The 22,786-nt window shown below is 39.7% G+C and overlaps 1 protein-coding gene across 2 annotated transcripts in view; it reads right to left on the bottom strand.

Annotated features, from left to right (window-relative positions):
• LOC122798226 (glyoxylate/hydroxypyruvate reductase B-like) overlaps positions 1 to 22,786 on the bottom strand; it is a 250,870-nt gene that overhangs the window by 121,188 nt on the left and 106,896 nt on the right. For both annotated transcript variants that reach the window (XM_044066998.1, XM_044066999.1), the window contains exon 3: positions 597 to 768. In XM_044066998.1, the coding sequence (XP_043922933.1) occupies positions 597 to 768 (172 nt within the window). The remainder of the gene's footprint in view (positions 1 to 596; positions 769 to 22,786) is intronic.

The following is a 22,786-nucleotide window of genomic DNA, read 5'->3' as shown; positions in this document are numbered from 1 at the left end:
TGAAGCACAGAACCTATGGGGCTAACACTAGGTTTGGAAACTTGATTCTAAGGCTAAGCATACAACCGATAAAAAAATCACTGCTTTGTGATGCTGTGATACTGTCTACTTAAATTTTTAAGCCAATGACCACTTTCATTTAAACACCGTACAGTTCTGTCTACTTTTACGAATTCACTGGATGTTTTAGTGGATGCTGAGAAATGCAGATAGGGGATTATGTTAGTTGAGTTTCCAAAAGGACAATAACTCAGAAACTCGATACTGAAATTTATGAATTCTTATCTGAATCTGTACAAATGGAAAATGTATCATGTAGAGTTGTTTCTAGGTATAAAGTAATGCCAAGAAAAGTGGTGCCTAACCATGTACACTGATTTTAAAATGTCTGGTTGCTAGGGGAACTTTTAGGTGGGGATATTTGCAACAGTAAAGAAGTGCTCCTGGTCAGAAAAAAAACAAAACAAAACAATCTGCTGAGCTTCTTGTGGGAAACAATAGGATCTCAGATTAATGTATTGTTTAAAGCTCAACCAGCAAGTGATAATTACAGAACTTTGTTAAACACAACATACACATGCACAAACACATCTTACCGTCTCCTTTTATTGTGATAGAGAATCTTCATTTCAAATCCCTTAGCTCGTTGTGCAACTTTGTATCCAATTTTGCCCATCCCGATAATTCCAAGTGTAGCACCAGTGATATCAGCCCCCAGCCAGTTGTTATTGAAATATGTGGTCTCTGGTGAAGTTGCTATTTTTGCCCCTATAGTGTAAAAACAAGTTGTTATAATGTCTGTATAGTTCACTTCATTCTGAATCAAACATTTGTGTAATTGGATCAGGTGCAGAATATTGTGACATATACCTTATTATATTAGAAATCACAGCACAGGCGTTTGGAAATCATAGTATAGGGTCAAAAGAGGAGTACTTTCTTATATTTCAGAAAGAAGGTCTTCATATATAGATCCCATTTAGTGTTTGACAATGTATCTTAGGTTTAGTTCTGTTATATAATACTATATGTACACTTAAAAAAAGGGGATGGCTTTATGAAGTAATTTTGTAAATATAGGAAGAGCAAGGCAAGCTACAAAGGCAAAATCACAGAATAATGCTTAAACCATACTAGTTGAAAGGTATGCTATGGTACACTAATGTTGCTTACCTATTTAAACTTCTTACTTTCGCTATTATTTTTCCAGCTAAGAAACAAGCTGATAACTCAATTAAACAATATTTGCTTTCTTCATTTTCAATTAGAAAGGGTGCTCTGGTTTCCACCCACATCCCTAAACCATGTAAACTGATAATCCTGTAAACTCTCCATGGGTGTGTGAATATATGTGTGTGTGTGCTATTTATAGTTTCATAGATTCATAGATATTCCTAGGCTAATGAGTTTTATGGCCATTTACGCCTTGCCAGTAATAGTCACCTATGTTGTTTTTAAAGGAGGTTAGTGAGTCGTATTGCTTAAAATGTAGGGAAAGTTTATTCCAGAGACTTGGGAGATGCTGGGTTAGAAACCTGTCCCTCCACCATGTTTTGTTTATCTATTGGCAAAGACTTAGGTCCTTGGTTCGGATACTGGTGGTGATACTGGGCTTGCAGAAATACAGGATTTTCAATACAACTGGGCCTCTAATTCACAGTAAACAAGGCAGAGGTTGCCCATTAAAATTCTATAAGACACTGAATGAAGAGATAGAATCCTGTGGGGCCTTCCTAATTGTTTAGTATATTTAGTGAGACATATCCCAAAGGGGGTTACTATTTTCAATAATTGGACTGATCAGTGCTAAGTATAAGGTGGTGATTACCTCTTTAAACCTTGAATATATTATCTTTGCAATTAGCTGTGCTCGATAAAAGAATTTCCTGACAATCATTGTCACATAATGATCAAAATGAGAGGAAATTATTAACCTAAGTTTCGATATCCCTGACTACATTTTCATTTTATACTATTGTTGTCTGCATTGTATGATGAAGGGAGGGTTTGTCTGCTAAAAGTGATGATACCACACTTTTAACCAGTAACTAATTAAATTGTTGGGACCTGCAAGAGCAAGTCCCAAAACACAGACAATGAATGGCTGAAAAAAATGGACTTACATATACTTAGTCTGAGATGGCCATTTCATGGAATATTCCCTTTTCTCCAAGGTATGGTGATCTTGGCTTTAGAATATATAAGTTCAGGGGTGTGTGGGGCTTACCTCCCGCATCATGGGGTGCAGGGGGGCTTGCCCCCTAGAAAAAGAAGTTTAAAGGAGAAGAACAATTTTTGAGATGGTTGTTTTCTTCAGTTTCAATCTATTTTTTTTTTTTTTTTGGCATGTCTACACTTGGCATTTGGAGTGCCAAAATTTCAGTAGACAGCCCATTTCAACACATAAGTTCACAGGCAAGCTTTAAGTCTTTAGAACAAGTAATTCTAGTACTGTTTATTTTATGGATATGCAGGAGGTCCTCCAAAAATGTCTGTCTAATGACTAACTTTCATCAGCTCAGCAGGGTCAGTCATTTTTATTAACAGACATCCCCCTAACCCATCAATTATAGCTGCATTGTTGATTGCACCTTCCAGATGTCTGTGTCAAAAAATAATAATAATCATGACCAAAATCACATAGAGGTGTGCGCCACTTAACTTCCTTCCACTCAACATTTGATTGCATTTATGTCCACACTGTACTAAGCAGAAGTAAATGCGATTGGCTGCTATGCAGACAGACGTTAAGTGAAGCACAATACAAAGGTAAGAGTGTTCACTTATGTCTGGTCCACTTAAAGTTCTATGGGATAAAATCTATCCCAGATGTTAAACAGTACATACCTGTATTTCAAATTTGTTTCAAACAAACACACAGTAGCCAAAGTATTCCAATTTAATTCACACACAAACACATACAACACATAATCACTGGTCTTGCAAAGCCAGATTAAAAACTGTTAAAAATGACCAGATAAGATTATGAAGTACTTTCTTCTACAGAAGTCTCCCAAAATAATAAATGCTTAAGATCAAACAGTTCAGATCATCACTTCAAAAATGCAACCTATATGACATGACAAACGTCAACCATTTTGAGGTTTCTGGAGACTGTAAAGAAGTTAATTCAAAATATATTACTGAAATACATTGTTGGACAATTTAAATGTAACATGTTTGGACTATATTACAAAATCCAGACCTATCAGTGATGGAATTCATTCTTTAGTGCAATGATTAAAGCAAAACAATTAAAGACAATATAAATGCTTCACCAGCTTTTGTTTAACAACCTTCAAGTCATACAAAAATCAGAATTACTACTGCATACAACATACTGTTTGTTTGAGGGGACTTGATTGCTTCCAGGGCACATACATTTCATTTTTGACCTTCCTACATCTTCTCCATCATCGAGTAGCTTAGTACAGGTCTGACCTACTTCAATGGTTAATAATGCTATATTACTGCAGCATACACCTTCAGAGTCAGAACTGGACTGTGGACAAATAGGGACTTATGCAAGGTAATGAATCAGACCCCCCCCCCCCACCGACCATACAAATATCCCATTACTTTGCTGTTTCACTCAAATTAGCATAAACATTGCTCAAACCTGACAGAATACATATTATTTTCTCCTTTACTTTTATAGTCACAGAGATTTGGATTTCATTTAAAACTTTTATTTAAAATGTTAAAAAATAAACACTGACAGCTTTTTTCCTAAACAAAACAAAACACTCTCACGTTGAAAACAGACATCATGAGAAACAATACATTTTTCTTCCCTTAAAACTCACAGTTAGTGAAAATCTACCTGGCAAACCAAATGAACTACAAAATACATGCTTGGATTTATTCTTAAATATCATACAATGAAGAACTAATTAGTGCCTATATGAAGGGTGTAGGAATTCAAAAGACAAATGTGGAATCCATTTGCTAACAGCCTAGGACAGCCCACTGGACACAAGTGTCTCTTTTCAGGAACAGCTCAGGATTGCTGTCTTGTGAAGTAACGTGGCAGAGTCACATAGAAGACAAATGAAGGCTGAGAAAATCAAACTGCACTACAGGAAGCAGCTCTTTAACAGTTCATAACCTGACTCATCTACACCAAGTGATAGACAAACAGTTGTAACCCAAACACAGTGTATTTCACACCTGTGTGTCTACAAAACACAAACTAAATTAAAAATGATTTCATAGCTAAAACACTAACATTAAACTCATAGAATTCATGCTGTCCATTTTTTCACAGTTAAATAATAAACATAGTGTCAACATTCAATAGAATAATGAATCAAAGAGCATGGCTCATATGATGAAGTTCTTTTTTTACTGCAGTATCCTTCCTTTACAACAAACTCTAATCCTCAGTAATTTACCAACAGTTAACGGAAGCCTGCAGCTGGCATGGAGGATTAAGTCTACTGTCTAAAGTAGCTAAGGTACATAGTTACTAGGCATCTCATCCAAAAGAGGACACACTCAGGAGAGCAGCACCCACATCCCTTCTTAAAGTACACCACTGTATCAGCTATCCATCTACATGGTGTGGGAGTAGAACCCACAGCCTAGTGCACCAAAGGCAAGTATGATACATACTTCTAACACAGGGTTTGACTCTGAGCACTCAATTTAACTAAACACTGCTTCTATATGCGGCATTACACACACACACACACACACACACACACACACACACACACACACACACACACACACACACACACACATCAGAGTTCACACATTTGCTCTGTGTGCATATGTCTCATTGATGGCATGCATGCTGAGTGGGAAATAAAACTTTTAAACCAGCAGTGTTTGGACACAAGCAGGAAAATGGAACCCCCCCCCCCTTTTTAAAAATAAATGGTGTGGCCATGAGTAGGAAAATTTTTTTTAATTAAATGTTGTTGCCAGGATCACAGCTACCACTGGCCCTAGGCAGCTGTGTAGGTTGCCAAGTGTTGGATCCCACCCTAGTCTGGGGAGTGATATTTCAAACAGACTCAACAATAGATATAAGACACATTGTTGTGATTAGTTAATGATTGTGGTGGAGATGTAAGAAGTTCACAGGACAAGATTTTAGGTGAGGGAGAGGCCCCCATATAAATTATGTGGTTACACCTCTCACAGTTGGAGTTATTAGTGCTGAGAAGAAGTTAATTATGATTTTTCATAAGGCAGTTAGTGCAATGTTTTAGGAGACCCAAGTGCTAAAAGCTGGCAACACGGGTGGAACTAGGAAGCTAACCTTCCATTCTGTCCAGTGCTTTGGTGCTTGGATGAATAAAGTAAATGCAGCAATGGGTATATGCAATTATGGTGGAATACACAAAATTTACAGAAGGCTGTCTAGTACATGGTAGTCTTGTCCCAGATTTTAAAAAAGTAAGTTGGAAAAAAAGAGTTAATACCTTTAGGTATTATACTGTGCACTATACAGTGAGGAAGATATGCAGCAGAGGGTAACTCAGGTTTTATGAGCCTAAAGAGAGGAACTTCCAAGTCTGATCTTTGGTGCTCACTTGCATAAGTACATGAGATGAAACTGATTTTAGTGTCCAAGAAGAAAGTATATTAAGAGCTGGCAACTCAAGATCTAAGCAAAAAAGTGCAACATGGGTTTGGCTGGGTGGGCACACGGTATGCTGTGTCTATGAAATCCATAGCAGCTAAAATTAATTAAATAGCTTAAAGGGGGTGACTTCCCAAAATTATACTTATGTGCTTACTGACAACAGCAATGAAATAGGAAGCAGGGAATTCTGTTGTCAGATTAACATAAAGGACAGATAACAAGAGAGACGCTGGCTTTATGAACATAACAAGAACAGGAACACAACAAGAACAGGGTGAGAATGTAGGAAAATTCTTCAGTCATAGTTAAAAGAATAAAAAGAGAAAAATGGTTACAGTTAAAATGCTTCAAGAACAGTTCCAGCTACAGAAATTGCAGAGAGAAATCAAGTACAATATCCTTTTTATTTCACTGGAGTATAGATACTCAGAAAGAAATAAGCCTTTAGGTTTAAAATATCTCTAAATGTGTGTGTGTGTGTGTGTGTGTGTGTGTGTGTGTGTGTGTGTGTGTGTGTGTGTGTGTGTGTGTGTGTGTGTGTGTGTGTGTGTGTGTGTGTGTGCAAGCACACATCCTGTGTTGGGTTAGTGACCACATTCAAGATAAGCATTTACTCTTGCACCCATTGAGTGCCTGGGATGATTTGTGCCTCTGCCATGATCCTGTATTGGATTAAGTGAGTAATTGTAGAATGAATGGCAGGATTATTTCATTTAGTTTTTATTTTCTTATTTATTAAAATTTATTGAATGGGAAAGTCTGACTGGGCAAAAGGTCCTTTTTCAGTGAAGGCCCATGGAGAAAAGCTTCATGAGACTAGACCCCAGTGGCCCATTTTCAGTTACATCCTCATTAGCAATAAGTCATACAGTAAGCCTAGATAATAAAAGACATGTACAACACAAACATAGCACGTCTCATATGTAATAGTAATACTCCACAGAACAAAAGACCATATCACTTGACAGCATCGTTATAATTAAACAGAAAATAAAGCAATTCCAGAGTATCTGTTAACATAGGTGGTACTACATGGGGCACAAATGGGATAGCGTCCCCCTATGAAACTGTGTGCCAGTATCCCAGTCCCTGGGTTTGCTCTCATTAAGATGTCTGCTTGGCAGCACTGTTCTGGGTCTCTCTCTCTCTCTCTTTAAGCCATCTGCTCATCATCGAAACTGATCATTACAAATGCTCTACTGTCACTGGCTCCAATGAAAGAAACCAAAGTCACCCCATTTAACATTAATGGAAACCTTTGGAGAAAGAGCCTTAAATGAAACCTACAGTAGTAGCTACATTTTGGAGCAGTAGGAAAAAAATGGAATATCCATAGAGTTAGAGAAACAAATGACATCCTATTTAACAAAACCTCAGCAGAAAGTGCCTTAACAAAACTCTGGAATAGTAGCTGAAACCTGGAGTAGTATCTGTCTTTTGGAGTAACGGGAAGGAATGGCAATTTTTTGAAGCTGGAGGAGCTGGAATAGCAGAAGCACCTTGCAGGTGATAACTTTTAGGTCTTGTAGAAAAGAATGCATGTGTGTGTGTGTGTGTGTGTGTGTGTGTGTGTGTGTGTGTGTGTGTGTGTGTGTGTGTATGTGCTCATCCTTTTAACAGGAACTTCTGAAGTGGGTTGATAAGTCACTGAGAATTACAATAATTAAAAATGCCAATAAATTAAAGTTTAAAGTGGATTTTTTTATTTTATTTTTTGTTAAAGAGGTAAAACAGCCCAAACTAGGAGCACTGTCTGGCTAAGTGACTTACTCAGAGTCACACGGTAGGGAAATGGTGGTAGAAAGAATCAAGGCCTGTATCCTTATAGGTTCATAGGTGGGTACTAGGCTATCTGCCCGAAGGCATTTATAAGCCTAGCCAGAATGTGTTGGCTTTCGCTGTCCCCTTAGATTAGTTCCCTGTGCCTCTGTCCAGCAGAGCCACTGAAGTGATCCCAGAGGTAAACTTTCTGTTTCCCCTCCACTCATCAAGGTTTCTTTTGAAGTGTTAGCAAGGAGCTCTGTCTAATGTAGACTGGGATCTTGTTACAAAGCATGGGAAGTCTCTGGGACAGGAATCTATCCCTCCAGCACGTCCTATTTATTGTTGTGGTAAGGTTTAGATCCCTAGAGCGTGTGGCTCGAGGGGATAAGGTTTTCTTTAGGTGGAGCATGTTCATCAATTCTGGGTTGGACATGGCCTTGTATGTCAGGCAGAGATCACCTCTGAGTAGGCGGTATGCAACCGAGTACAACTGGAGTTTCTATAGTTGAGCTGCATAGGGCATCTGTTTGATGCCATTGATCCTCTTGGTGAGGTACTTCTGTGGTCTTTCCAGCTGTTGCAGGTGTCTTGTAAGGTACATCCCAAATGGGGCATTGCACTCTAAAATGGGTCTGATGAGTGATGAGTAGAGGGGCACAATGACCTCTTTTGATCTGGATGCAAACCCTTTTGTGATTAGGTGGGTCATGTAGAAGGATTTTCTAACCACTTTGGCAATGTGATTATCAAAGGTCAGATTACTATCTACTTGGGTCCTCATCCCTTATTACGTCTTCCATATTTAGGGGACTGCCACCTATGTGGTAGTTTGTGGGTACTTTGTTTTTTCCAAAGGGGATGACTATGCTCTTTTTGGCATTTAGCTTGAGGGCATGATTTTGACACCATGTATCCATCTCAGTGAGACCCTTTTGGAGGATGTCTGTGTCAGCCGGAGAGTCAATTATATCCCCTAGTTTACAGTTGTCTGTGAACTTGGTCAGCCATAGTCCTCCTGTGCTTGCCTGTACCTCTGAGAAGTATATGTCAAACAGGAGGGGTCCCAGGACTGAGCCCTGGGGAACACCACTTGTAACCGGTTTAGAGACGGACCTAGCTCCCGCAACTGTCACCATGTGGGTTCTGTCCATAAGCCAGTTGGCAACCCATCTTGTGACATAGGGGTTTATGTTCAGGCTGGTGAGCTTGTCTATAATACCAGAATGGGTAATGGTGTCGAAGGGCTTAGTGAGGTCTAGGTAGGCTGTGTGTACCACCTTTCCCTCATCTATAGCCTTGGTAACTGTCTCAAAGAAGTCCACCAGGTTTAGGAGGCATGATCTTCCCTTAACAAAGCCAAACTGGGTAGGGTCCAGTGTTTGGAGGTTCCCAATGTCTCTGTTAATGAGTTCCATGATGATGCACTCCATAGCCTTGCAGACCAAGCTAGTCAGGCTTATAGGGCGATAGTTCCCAGGGTCTGTTGTGGCTCCACCTTTGTGGAGTGGGATAACCATTGCTGTGCACCACTCTATGGGTATGTAGCCTGTGGAGAGACTGAAGTTGAACAGTGTGTTTAAGTGAGGGGTTAGTTCGTCTTTGAGCTCATGTAGGATGCAGCCTGGGACACTGTCCGGTCCCATTGATGCTGAGTTTTTGGCTTTGGAGAGGGCTGTTTTAACCTGAGTGTCTGTGATTTCAGGGACTCTACATTCTTCTAATATGGTTATGGGCCCTTTTGGGGGCAAGATGGGGGTGAAGTTTGCACTGAACCTGTCTGCCAGGATGTTGGCGATATTGATCGGTTCAGTGTATTTTGTGCCATTCTGCACTAACTCCGAGCAGATCTGATCATTGCCACTTAGCTTCTTGACATAGCTAAAGAATGCCTTGTGGTTATCTTTGGAGTCCTTGGCAATTTTTCTTTCAAAGCTTGTCTTGGATGATTTTATGAGGGCTCATAGTTTCTTGCTGATACTGATCAGGGATGTCTTCCCTTCTTGGGATTTTACTCTTTTCTGTACTAGTTTCCACCTTCTATTGTATAGCTTGTTTATGGCAGGAGTCCACCAGACTGGTTTCCTTTTCTTGGAAGAGTGAGTCTTGGTTTTGCTTGGGATGGCATGATCCATGCATTCTTGTAGCTGCCCGTAGAATGCATTAGTAAAGGATTTTGCAGCTTTGACAGTGTTATCCTTCAACATGGGGGCTTTGAAACTTTCCACCTTGGTCTTAAGTAACGTGAAGTTTGCTTTTGAAAAGTTTTTCATGGTGGCTTTCTTGTCCGGGGAGAGGGAAGAATATGGATATCCAAAGTGATTTATTTATGGTCAGATCTAACCAGCGAGGGGTTGACCTCTGGTGTGGAACACCAGTAGCCCATGTTGGTGATGACCAAGTCCAATATGTTGTCACCTCTGGTGGGAGTGTTGACCAGTTGAACCAGGGCATTTGAGTTCATAAATTCAAGGAAAAGTTGGGCAAGGGAGTTAGTACTTGAGTAGTTCTCCCAGTTAATGTTTGGGTAATTGAAATCACCCAATATTAGGGTGTTTGGTAGGACCTTTATGTTTCCCAGTGTTTCCAGAAATGTGGAATGGGGATCCTGGGACATGGTGGGTGATCCATAGCAAGCTACAATTTGAACTGCAGTTTTGCCCATTGTTAGTTGCACGTGGATGATCTCTGATGCATTGTGCTGTGCAACTAACCTGGAGGTATCCTTGATGAATATGGATACGCTCCCGCCTTTTGTATTTCAGTTTGGGTTCTGTGACAGAAATGTATGGTATGAGTTGTAACCTGGTAGTGCTGGTGTGCTCTCTGAAGTCTTAAACTAGGTTTATGTTACTGCACATATATCAATTTTCTCCATACTGAGGAGTGCCTTGAGTGCATGCATTTTGAGGTTTAGATTTCTGGCATTGAGTAGCATTACCCTCAGTTTTTTGTTACTTGTGCTATTTACGGTGGTGGGTTTGTCTTTTGAGCTTTGCCTAAAAAGGCACTATGGGGGTGCCAAGAGCTTCGGCAAGTATTCAAAAGCCTAAGGGTGACAGGTGCAAGCCATCTCTAGCAAAGCAGCGTGGCTTGTCAAGCATGTCATCTCAGGCAGAGAGACACTGGAGCCCCTTTGAATGACATCAGAAACTTAGTCAATTGTTGAAATCAAGAATTTTTTCTTTATACCGTGGTATCATTCTTGGTGAGGGCAGGATGCTGATCACGGTCAGGGTCATACCAGCCTGGGCTACATGATCAGAGAGCTCTTCCATGTCTCTTTTCATGTAGTCCAGGGAGGTACGGCTCAGACCATTCACAGCAACATGGACAATGACAGAGTCATATTTGTACTTGTTCTGGAGTGACCTGAGTGCTTGTGTTATGTGGCGGATTCTGGCACCTGACAGGCAGCTAACAGTAACCTTCTCCTTATTCAGCCTAGTGAGTGGGATGTCAGTGTGCCTGACTATAGAGTCACCTATTACTAGTATGTTGGGTATGTTATTTTGCCTTAAGGGCTGTGATTATATGGCACACTGGTTTTGTGAAGTATGGATTTCATGGTTTGTGATAGGGGGTGGAGGTTGCTTGGATGTTTGTTTTGGAGATCTCTGTTGGTTTCACAGATTTTTATTTAGAGCCTCCGAGTATGTTTTCATGTATTTAAATGTGTTTTTTGCCGGTGCTGGTTTAATGGGTCTGTGTAAGACTGGTGGTGTGATGCATGTATTTCACTTCTCCTCTTGACTATCTGATCCAGTCTTGGGTTGAGAGGGCTTAGCCTCTAGTTTGGCTGTATAACTGCATCTCTCGCATGTATTAGTGTTTGGTGGTAGGAGGAGGGGGTTGTCTGTGTACATGAGGCAGTTGTAACATTGCCTCAAAATGCCCAGATTCACCAGTTGGACTGGAGAGTACACCTGAAACTGCCCTTTGGACATGCCTGGTTAGGTACAGTGAACTGTTTTACTGGATGGCTGGTAATGTCGAATAGAGAGCCTTGTCCTTCTGTACAGTACAGGAGGGTCTAGTGCTAGGGTTTATAAGTGCTTGCTATAAGTTTTGAGCAAATGCCGGGCTGAGAAATGAAAGGCTTGAATGCTTACGTTGAAAGTTTGTCTAGTTCCAAGGTAAAAATTGAAGAGGAGACTTTGTGGAGCCGGGAATAGTTTTACCCTAGCTAACCAGTGCTAAATGTGGTATTTATAGCAGGGAAATGAAACAGAGAGAAATTAGCCCAAAATGGCCAATAAACTACTAATTTCTGGGCTGAAACTACTCCTCCAGGGACAGATAGGCTGCTCAAAGCTCCCCTCTCTCACAGGTGAACAGAGAAACTTCCTTCTATCCAAGTAAGGTATGGGCAAACACAGAGATTTGTAACGCAGCCCTGAATTCAGCACTAACCTGAAAACTGGACTATACTAGCTTAGAAAGGCGGGAAACAAGTATATATATATATATATATATATATATATATATATATATATATATATATATATATATATATATATATATATTGTTTTTTTTTTCAGAAAATAAAGCAGATACACTAAAAAAAAACAGTTTAAAAGCACAGAAAAATGATAATTATTGTTACATATCACAGATCAGAGTTGTAGTCAATGTCCCCAGTAATAAAGTAGGAAGAAACAGTCGGCCCCGAATACCAAAATGATATGGCTGGGTCAGGGTGGGCGCGCACTAGACGCAAGTCATGGTCAGTACTACTATCATGACGGACGCGATATCCTCAAACTATTGGGTAGAATCCAAAGCAGAGGTAAGGGAGGCTGGCATCATAAAGAAGCAGAGCAGGACAACACAACATGCAAAATAAAATAGGCAAACCAAAACCAGACTTAGAGTAGAGAGAGAGAGATAATGCTTAGAGAAAGTATCTTAAAATGCTGTTTGAAGTGGCAGTAGCCCCTAGTGGAATGAGGCCTACCCAGCTAAAATCCTTTAGTCCTGCTCAATAATAAACGAATTGCCGAGTCTTATATTCTTTGCCCCCTAAGAATTTTGCTTGAACAAAGGATGAAAAAAACAATGGTGGGTCACAATCATAGGAGAGCTGAATTGAGCAGCAATGAGAATCTTGGAAGAGAGACACAACTTTGTCCAAGATATTGAAGAGCCACACTCAAATTAGGCTCTGAAATCTCCAAATTCTTTGCTGCAGTCAAAATCCATAATCACATTTAAAACTTGTTGAGGAAGTTGAGACCTGCTGTCTTTCAAACAGAATATGCCCAGGCTGTTAGATGAGAGAGTGAAAGCTTGACATTGAGCAGACCCTTCCTTCTGAGACAACAGATGGAATCAAGGGTAAAGGCAAGGCCATGCCCTTACCTTTACCAGACTCCTCAGTAACCAGTACGGTGCTGCGCCAGGCCAATCTCTGGAGCTAAATCCTTGGCTTGTCTTGTCTGACCAGAGCATCCACTTTCCAAGTGTGTGATGAAACCCTCTTGTAAAAAAACTTGGCAGCTGGTGGTTGGTTCGGAGAGCGAACAAGATCTATGTCTGGAGTTCCCCAGACACTGTCAACTTTTGAAATACATGAAGATCCAGTTTCCACTCATCCAGATCCATGAGATTTGTCTAGTAACACATCTGCTACAAGTTCTGTGCTCCGGGCAGCCCCCCTGTGAAAGAGAGTTGGAAGAGCTGCGCCAGCAAGCTCAAAATTGCCCATGCCCAATAATCATGGCTTGCCTGCACAATTGTTGTTGATGTTTTGTTGTGCAGTTGAACACATTGTTTGGTGAAGTCCTGTGTTGCCTGGAAATGCCCTGGAAAAAGCCCTGGATCTTGAAAGCCATTAATGCAAACTGCTGCTTACTGGCAGGCTATCATGTCTTGTCTGGCGCTGCCTTCTTCATGTATCCATGGTCCACTTGTCACGTATCATCCCCTGTCGAGCGGCCATCTGTAGTCCGAGGCATCTGTGACTCTCGTCAAATCAGAGTCAAGGGATCTGTCAGGGAGATGTTCCAGCCCACTTTGAAAACAATTTTTGAAGGTAAAAAGAAGGTGCGGTGACAGTGTCCAAATCCTGGCAGTGCCATGTCCATATATTTACCATTTACATTTTGTTTGATGCTATTTGCAGTGTACTTGCACCTAGGGTGGCACCAAGAAGCCTTGATGAAGAACCACTAATGGAAATGCCATGCATTGGGAATGTCCAGATAGTGTTGAGGATAGATAAATCCAAAAATTGGTCTCACGTTTCCCCTTCTTTGGTACTAGGAACAGAATAATAAAATCCTAGGCCCCTTTGTGACAGGGACTGGCTGAATGGCCCCCTATTTGGAGTAACTGAGATCTTGTGATTGCTTGTCTTTTCTTTTTCCTTTGTGAGAGCGCCTGGCATGCCTTTGCCTTGAAAAATGGGCAAATAAAAAATGAAAAAACGTGGTGTGGTGAATGATGATATCATCTGTCTTGAGTAATGTAATTAAAATTCCCTTTGAACACATCAGACTGTAAAGGAGCATCCAAAATCTTTGTCTAACACATGCCAGCTACAGAACTAGTGGCAGCCACCCTCGAGGAGGCCTGTACAGCATCAAAACCACATTTGCAAGAATGCTTACCCACTTGTTCAGACACATGAACTAAATCCAGCAACTCTTTACACTCAATACCTTCCGTTAGCATCCCACCAATCAGAATAAGGAGGATACTCCTGCAAGTCTTCTCAGAAGAACTCAGAAGCCTCTGAACACTCAAAAAAACTCTCAAACTCTCAGGTTCACCTAGGGCCTTATCAGGGGGGGGAGAAGAACCTCTAATCAGAGTAAATAAATCTTCTGCCAATTTAAGCATATTTTCTTAGGCACAGAACCCTGAAGTGCACAAATACAGTAAAAGCAGATGAATAAAGTGTAATTTATATATATATATATATATATATATATATATATATATATATATATATATATATAAAACAATAGAAAACAAACAAACTGATTTAAACAAGTTACCCAATTAACCAGAAAAAAGCTGAAAACTGAGCCCTGTTCCAGCAGTCTTCAATCAGACAAGTTCTAACTGCCCACCCCTGCTTACTAGAATGCAGGGGAACCTTCTCCAAAAAAAGATGGCCTGGATCAGTGCCTTAAGTTATACAAACAAAGCTAGATTCAGCAGGCCTGAATCTGGTCTACGCTACAGCAACAAGGTGCACCATTTTCAGAAAGAAACAGTTCAAATAAGCAGTCACAATAAGCCTGTGACCAGAAATTCCCAGCTCAGAAGGGCAGAATCCAGCCTCTCCTCCCACAAGAGTGCAGACCACAAACATTCTTAATGTAGAATAACTGGCCTGAAGCCCAAGTGCTTAAGCCAGAACTAATACACTTTTAGAATAGCAGACACTGGGCCTTCAATCAGCAATTCCCAGCTTAGAAGGATGTAAGCTACCTGTCCTACCAATACGGTGCAGACCACAAACCTTTTTAATGTAAAACAGCCTGTATGAAGCCCAAGTGCTTAAACCAAAAGACTTAGAATAACAGTCACAATTCAATCAGGCTACAACCAAGCAGTAATAATTGCAGCAGAATAAATAAAATTGAGTACTTTTAAGAAAAGCAAAATAGACTAGGAGAAAACACAGCTACAGCAAAAGCAAATGAATAAAGTGCAAATGTTTTTATTTTTTTTTAAGTGCAACAAGAGAGGAAGGAAGAACCTAAGTGGGCTGGCCTTCTCAAATCTTCTCTCTTTATGAGCACTAGGCTCAGAAGGTCTTAAAGGTCAGGGCAGTTATCTGGTTTGGTTAGGATAGTATGGGTAATAGTGAGTTGGATGAATTGAACTAGATTTGGTAGCTCCATCTAGTTGAGTTTTTTTAGAGCTAGGCAGTGGTGGTCCCTATAGGGAATGTTGGCTGCAAATTTGGCTATTTTATTATAGCATTACTCAAGGAGACTTAGATCAGTCTTATGTAGGTTAGTGAAGATTTGTGAGAAGTAGAGGAGGGTGGAGAGAAGAAAAGACCTGGCAGTGGTTTGTCTGGAGGTGTTGGTGAGATAGAGTTTAGTAAGCCAGGGAACCTTGTTGGCTAGGCTTACACAGGCCCTTGGGTCAATAGCCTAATACCTACCTATGAACCTATAGAGTTGCCCTAATTTTAATTGACTTTTTATAGTCATTGCTATGTGTTTGTCAGGTTTTAGTTGATTGTCAATTATGATGCCATGGAGTTTGGTTTGTTCTACTGGTTGGATTGCAGTTTGGTTGGAGGAAAAGATGGTGAGTGGAAGGTTACTGTTAGTGGACCTGTTTTTGGAGAAGACCATGAGCTTTGTTTTATTTGGGTTGAGGATGAGTTTGTTTTCAGCCAGGTAGGTTTCTATGTCTAGTAGGGATTTTTGTGTTTTGTCCTGAAGTTCTAGAATGGTGGAAGCTTAGCAGATGAGGGTGGCATCATCTGCATACTACACAAAGGTGGCATGCTTAGTGGTGGAGCGGAGGTCATTAGTGAATATGGTGAAAAGAAGGGGTCCTAAAATGGAGCCTTGTGAAACTCCTACAGAGATAGGCTGAAGGGGTGAGCGGGTGTTGTTCCAGGTGCTTGTTGTCTGTTGGAGCGGTAACTGTGAAACCAGTAAAGGGGTGAAGAGTTTAAGTTGCATGAGTCAAGTTTGTTGAGGAGTTTTTGATGGCAGACAGTGTCAAATGCTTTTGACATGTCTAGAAAAACTGAGGAGACTAGGAGGCCTTTGTTTGTAAGGAGGTTTACTGTGCTGGTGAAGCTGATCAGGTCAGTAGTGGTGCTGTGTTTGGGTCTAAATCCATGCTGAGAGATGGATAATAGTGTTGTTAAAAAGTAGGTAACCAAGTAGTTGACGGTGGATGCATTTTTCCAGATGTTTTGCTAGGAGTGAAAGGAGAGTGATGGGGTGGCAGTTAGAGATCTCAGTGGATGGGCCTCCTTTGTGGAGTGGTATGATATGTGAGATTTCCCATATGGTAGGGACAGACATTTCTGTGATGGAGCGATTAATGAGAATGGAGATAGGACAGCAGATAGAAGGAGGAGATAGCTTTAAGATGGAAGATGAAGAAGGATTTTATAGATGCAAGGTTGATTATGGTTATAGTTTCCTTAATTATTTTGCTAGTTGGTGTTATAGATAGTATGGCATCCATGATGTTGCAAGTCTGCTCTTTCTGGAATTTCCTGATTGCTTGATGCTGACTGGAGATGATTATGTCTTCTTTCTTTGGAGGGGAATGTTATTTGGCTTACCCACATGGAGGCATGGAATTGTGCAACTTAAGTTGTTTCTCCCAAAAGTCTCTAATGGTTGAAGAAACAGGTATGTGGTAAAACAAACTACCTTAGCTTTTATATTATAACTGTTAGATAATGTTTTCCCTTATAATAGTGTAAAAAGAAAATTGTATGTTGTAACCACATGGCTGTTCTGGTAAGAAAAGTGAGACAGGGCATCAAAAGAACTTTTATAAGTATAAAGTACACATATTAACAACAATGTGAGTTTCCTTCATAGTTGCCAGTGGATGTTCTGTGATTTGTCAATTTATTCCACATTTTTGTTATGTTGTGTTCCACAGTTTGAAGACAGAAACTTGACTATGGCTGCAGTTTATTTATTTTTTCTTGTGTGTGGTATGGATGGCATGGTAATAATGTCAAGCCATACTAAACTGAATAAATCTCAGCTTAGTTTTTTAAAGAGATATTTCTAGTTTTAATTCTTTCAATCATTAAAGCTACAGCTGAATATAATTTCTTCTAAGACTGCTCATAGATGGCTATAATAACATTCAGAAAATCATGCATGCATGCATCACTTAAAATATGGCCTCCAAAAATACTTGGAATCAGTTATTGTGATCAGACATTCCTTTCCTTTGTCCTACCCCTCCCCCCCAAGACATTCATTTTTTTTTCTATTGGTGTTAGTACTGAAGAGAATAAATTAAGTAATAGGTGGTTTATGTTGTTGGAATTGCTTGATACAGTTTTCTCTTTGTTGATGTTGAGTTTTCCTTGGAGGGCTAATAAACTGTGACATCAAGTGGTTATTTATGTTTGTCATAACATTCCATTTCTTTTAATACATCAAAAACACAAAGTGCTTCATATTTTGTAATGGGACCTGCCATATTAACTTGCTCTTTCCAGAATCCATTCCAAACCTCTTTTTATACAAATCATGCTATATACAAGGAAACAGTTTTCTTTCTTTCTTTTTTATTGTTACTGTCAGGTAACTCACAATGATAGTAATGTGAGACATGGGTATCTTGTGCAGTGTCTGGAACATGACAATTTATTTTATTTTTTTACTTTTTTCCTGAATTACTCTGATTTGTATTCCTAACACTGCTGTTAGTTCTTAACAGTATTCACAAATCATTAACAAAATAAACTAATTGAACTGCAGACTTTTTAAAGCTGCCAATATACAGTCCTTCAAGTGCTGGCAGACTTTTTACATGTATCTACAGTGGGATGCTGTTTTTGTTGTTGTTGTTGTTTGTTGTTTTTTTTTGTCTTGAATGTTGGTGAAATGTACCTTATTTGCTTAAAAGTATTTTATAACATCTGTCATGTCATATCATCCCTATCCTTATAATGCAGAACATTACAAAACTGGTACACCTTGATGTTCTTGAATTTATGTTATGAAAGTCGTTCTATATTCTCCTACTTCTGTTGCATTGTTAGCTTTAGGTTTGTACCACTGTAGCATGGTAACACTTCATCCAAACCATAATCCTTGAGCATAACAGATTTTATTCTCTGTGTTATGCATATTGCTTGGATATGTAGAATATTTAAATACATTATTAGACTGTTGCATTTATTGTTTTTTCATATGGAAATTATAGAGAAATGGTCTTTCATGTTCAACAATGGATTGAGGGTGAATTATCACCATACATTCAATACTTATTTTTGGTCTTCAAATATCCTACATGCCCCACCAGGTAGCTAATGGGCATTCATTGTGCCTCCACAAGAAAGGAAACATGAAACTGCCACTGTCCTTTAATAAGTGTAACACTGTAATATTTTTAGAAGTTGAAGCTTATTCTTAAAGTTGCCTTACATTGCTGATTTCACAGTTTCAAATAGCAGGCTGTTCCCTTCAGATTGACACCTTTCTTGATAAAGAACTTATTAAATTATATTAAATGGGGAAGATCCTGTGTTCACTCCCCAGATAAGGCTTTTCCTTTAATATTCCAACAGTCAAATACAATGCTGTGTAGAGGCTTTTCTGCATGACAGTGGATGTGTGCTTGTGTGTGTGTGTGTGTGTGTGTGTGTGTGTGTGTGTGTGTGTGTGTGTGTGTGTGTGTGAGTGTGTGTGTGTGTGTGTTCTTTGATATTGAAATTGCCATGTTAAGGGGTTCCTAGCTAAAAGATGAAAGTGCTCTTAAGGAAAACTCAGTACTTAACTGTCATGTGAGGTTTTTTCTGCGCACGCACGCATGTGTGTGTGTGTGTGTGTGTGTGTGTGTGTGTGTGTGCGCACGCGCGCATGTAATTTGATTTTAGGATTACCATGGAAGGGGCTTCCCATCTGAAAGGACAAAGGGCTCTTAAGGGGAAATTCAGCATCTAACTGTCTATACTGTCCTTAGTACAGAGACAATAACAACCACCACAATGCAGATAGTCCTTAGTTCAATCTCCAGAGTCTATACAGTGGATACAAAAAGTTTACATGCCCCTGTTAAAATGCCAGGTTTTTGTGATATAAAAAAATGAGACCACAATAAATCATTTGAAAACTTTTCCTACCTTTAATGTGACCTACAACCTGTACAATTCAATTAAAAAACAAAACAAATCTGTTAAGGGAAAAAATATAAAAAATAAAAAATGTACAATATGCTGGTTGCATAAGTATGCACACCCTTAAACTACTACTTTGTTGTGTGTGCACACCCTTAATCTGATACTTTGTTGTGTGTGCACACCCTTAATCTAATACTTTGTTGTGTGTGCACACCCTTAATCTAATACTTTGTTGTGTGTGCACACCCTTAATCTACTACTTTGTTGTGTGTGCACACCCTTAATCTACTACTTTGTTGTGTGTGCACACCCTTAATCTAATACTTTGTTGAAGCACCTTTTGATTTCATTACAGCATTCAGTCTTCTTGGGTAGGAGTCTAACTGCATGGCACATCTTGACTTGGCAATATTTGCCCACTCTTCCTTGCAAAAGCACTCCAAATCCATCAGATTGTGAGGGCATCTCTTGTGCACAGCCCTCTTCAGGTCATCGCACAAATTTTCTATTGGATTTAGATCTGGGCTCTGGCTGGGCCATTCCAAACCTTTAATTTTCTTCTGGTGAAGCCATTCTTTTGTTGATTTGGATGTATGCTTGGGGTCATTGTCATGTTGAAAGGTGAAATTCCTCTTCATCTTCAGATTTCTAGCAGACACCTGAAGGTTTTGGGCCAAAGGTGACTGGTATTTGAAACTGTTCGGAATTCCCTCCACCTTGACTAAAGCCCCAGTTCCAGTTGAAGAAAAGCAACCCCAAAGCGTGATACTGCCACCACCATGCTTCACCGTGGGGATGGTGTTCTTTTGGTGATGTGAAGTGTTGTTTTTGCGCCAAACATACCTTTTGGAATTGTGGCCATAAAGTTCAACCTTGGTATCATCAGACTATAACACATTTTCTCACATGCTTTTTGGAGATTTGATATATTGTTTGCAAATTTTAGCTGGTTTTGGATGGTTTTCTGTGTAAGAAAAGGCTTCCGTTTTGCAACCCTACCCCATAGTCCAGACATGCAGAGAATACAGGAGATTGTTCTCACATGTAGTACACAACCAGCAATTGCCAAATTCCTGCAGCTCCTTCAGTGCTGCTGTAAGTCTCTTGGCAGCCTCCCTGACCAGTTTTCGTCTTGTCTTTTCATCAATTTTGGAAGGATGTCCAGTTCTTTGCAACATCACTGTTGTCCCATATTTTCTCCACTTTTTGATGACTGTCTTCACTGTGTTCCATGGTATATCTAATGCTGTGGAAATTTTTTGTACCCTTCTCCTGACTGATACCTTTCAACAATGAGATCCCTTTGATGCTTTGTAAGCTCTCTGCGAACCATGGCTTTTGCTGTAGCAGGCAACTGAGTAGATGTCAGGAAAATCCTACTAGGACAGCTGAACTTGATTTTGGGTTAATTGATGTCAGCTGTGTACCCAAAAAGATTGAATGCTGTAATTAAATCAAAAGGTGCTTCAACAAAGTATTAGTTTAAGGGTGTGTACACTTATGAAACCCGCATATTGTACATTCTTTTTTATATTTTTTCCCCTAACAGATTTGTTTGTTTTTCAATTGAATTGGACAGGCTATATGTCACATTAAAGGTGGGGAAAGTTTTGAAATGATTTATTGTGGTCTCATTTTTTTATATCACAAAAACGTAGCATTTTAACAGTGGTGTGTAAACTTTTTATATCCACTGTACAAGGGTTAATACATTCCTTTTATATTCCAGTCATCAAAATCAATGCCATTCAGAGGCTTTTCTTCATTTGTGTGTGCAATTTGATCATGCTGGGGGTTTCCTAGATTAAAAGAAAAAGAAAAAGTGTCCCTTATGGAATTCAGTAGCAGTATGTCCACAGACTCTTTGCTAGGACATAGGCAGTGACACATGCATGGAATACATGGTGGTCCTTAGTTCAATTTCCAGTTAAATGCCTGTTTAGAACTTTCCTTTCATATTCCAGTAGTGAACAACTATGTCACACAGAGGCTTTTGTGTGTGTGTGTGTGTGTGTGTGTGTGTGTGTGTGTGTGTGTGTGTGTGTGTGTGTGTGTGTGTGTGTGTGTGTGAAATTTGGTCTTGAAATCATGATGGTATAGATTTTGTAACTGAAACTCAATACATGACTGAATACATATTGCTAGCAAAGTCAAAGACAGTGACAGCCATATGGAATGCAGAAAGCCCTAGGTTTTGTTCCCAGACATGGGTTAATAATTTCATTTCCTAGTCCATCAGTCAAAAACATTGTCACACAGAGGGTTTTTGGCATTTGTATGCATGTGTGTAATTTCATCTTAGAATCACCACGCTAGATGTTTCCTAGCTGAAAGGAACAAAAATTAAGTATTTTAAGGAAACTTAGTACCTAATTGCACTGAGACTGTCTGTCAGCCCAGAAACAATGAAAACTCAGCAAAATGTAGGAGGTCCTGTGTTCAGTCCCCATATAATTGGCAATATTGTCCTTTCATATTCCAGTAGTTATTAACTTACCTCTGAGTCATTGTCCCCACCTTCCTTCAAACTATATCCCCCCATTTTAAACAAATCTTCATGTGAATGACACCGTGCTCTCAAACATTGTTCATTCTAATATGACACTTGTTAAAGCATTTATGTAAGTGAAGCAATTTTGTACCAAAAACAAAGTGCCAGCAATTCTGGGAATTTATTTGTAGGTGTGTATTTTTAAGAGGTCTAGAGACAGTGCTGTTCAGCTGAGGGGACACACCTACAGCATATAAAGGTTGCTTATGCCAGCCAATAGGCAAGGCTCTCTTTTTATTGTTTTTGATAGGGAAGGGAGTTTCTTTCACTTTCCCAACATGCGGACAGGACACCTTAAGTGCTGCTTGGATGAATTTAAAACACTGTTAGTGAGAATCATTGAGGAGGTAGCTGCACATCCACAGAAATGGTAGCTTCTTCACATTTTAGCTAGTTATTGCAAAGCTACAAAGCTCAAGTGGACAGGGTAGGGTCTTCTTTTAATTCCAACATCGTTATGCAGATTTCATTTTTATTTTCTCCAACAGGATGGATTATAGGCACCACTGTCTAGTTGTGGTTTGGAAGCCTTACCTGCAGGGCACAGAAATTAACTTGGTTCACACTGAATATAGCAGACTTTAAACAGCACTTGTTATTTCACTTTCTTCCTCACAGCAAAACAGTAAAAATCATCATCATCATCAACACCCTTTTCCTCATTTTTCTACATGAAGTCAGGGTACCGTGTCACCTGTCCCCATCTAATTTGAGTCTCTTTGACAGTCATGCTCGACAGTCACAGGTATTCTCTCACACACAATCCATCCATCCATCTCTTTTTACTGAATACCCTTCACTCCTGTCGCCATCTTTATGTCATTACAAATTCTTCTTCACCATATTGTCTTTTGCCTGCTTACACATGTACCAGGACACTCTCCTAATCTCTAGCTTCTTCTTAACTATCTGCTTCACTGCAGAAACTGGGTCAGCTGTGCTGCATCCTGATCAGAATCTGGACTGCTCATCTGCCATATTACTTTCCACTATTCTGCACATTCATTTACCAGTCACGCTCTCCAGAACTTTCATGCAGTGTGAGAGGAGTTTGATACTGCTATAATTCCCATAG

Source organism: Protopterus annectens, chromosome 3.part1, assembly GCF_019279795.1.
Source record: "Protopterus annectens isolate FY-2018-M chromosome 3.part1, PAN1.0, whole genome shotgun sequence".
NCBI lineage: Eukaryota > Metazoa > Chordata > Ceratodontiformes > Protopteridae > Protopterus > Protopterus annectens.
The sequence above is the reverse complement of the archived record's forward strand: the minus strand, read 5'-3'. Positions and strand labels throughout refer to the sequence as shown.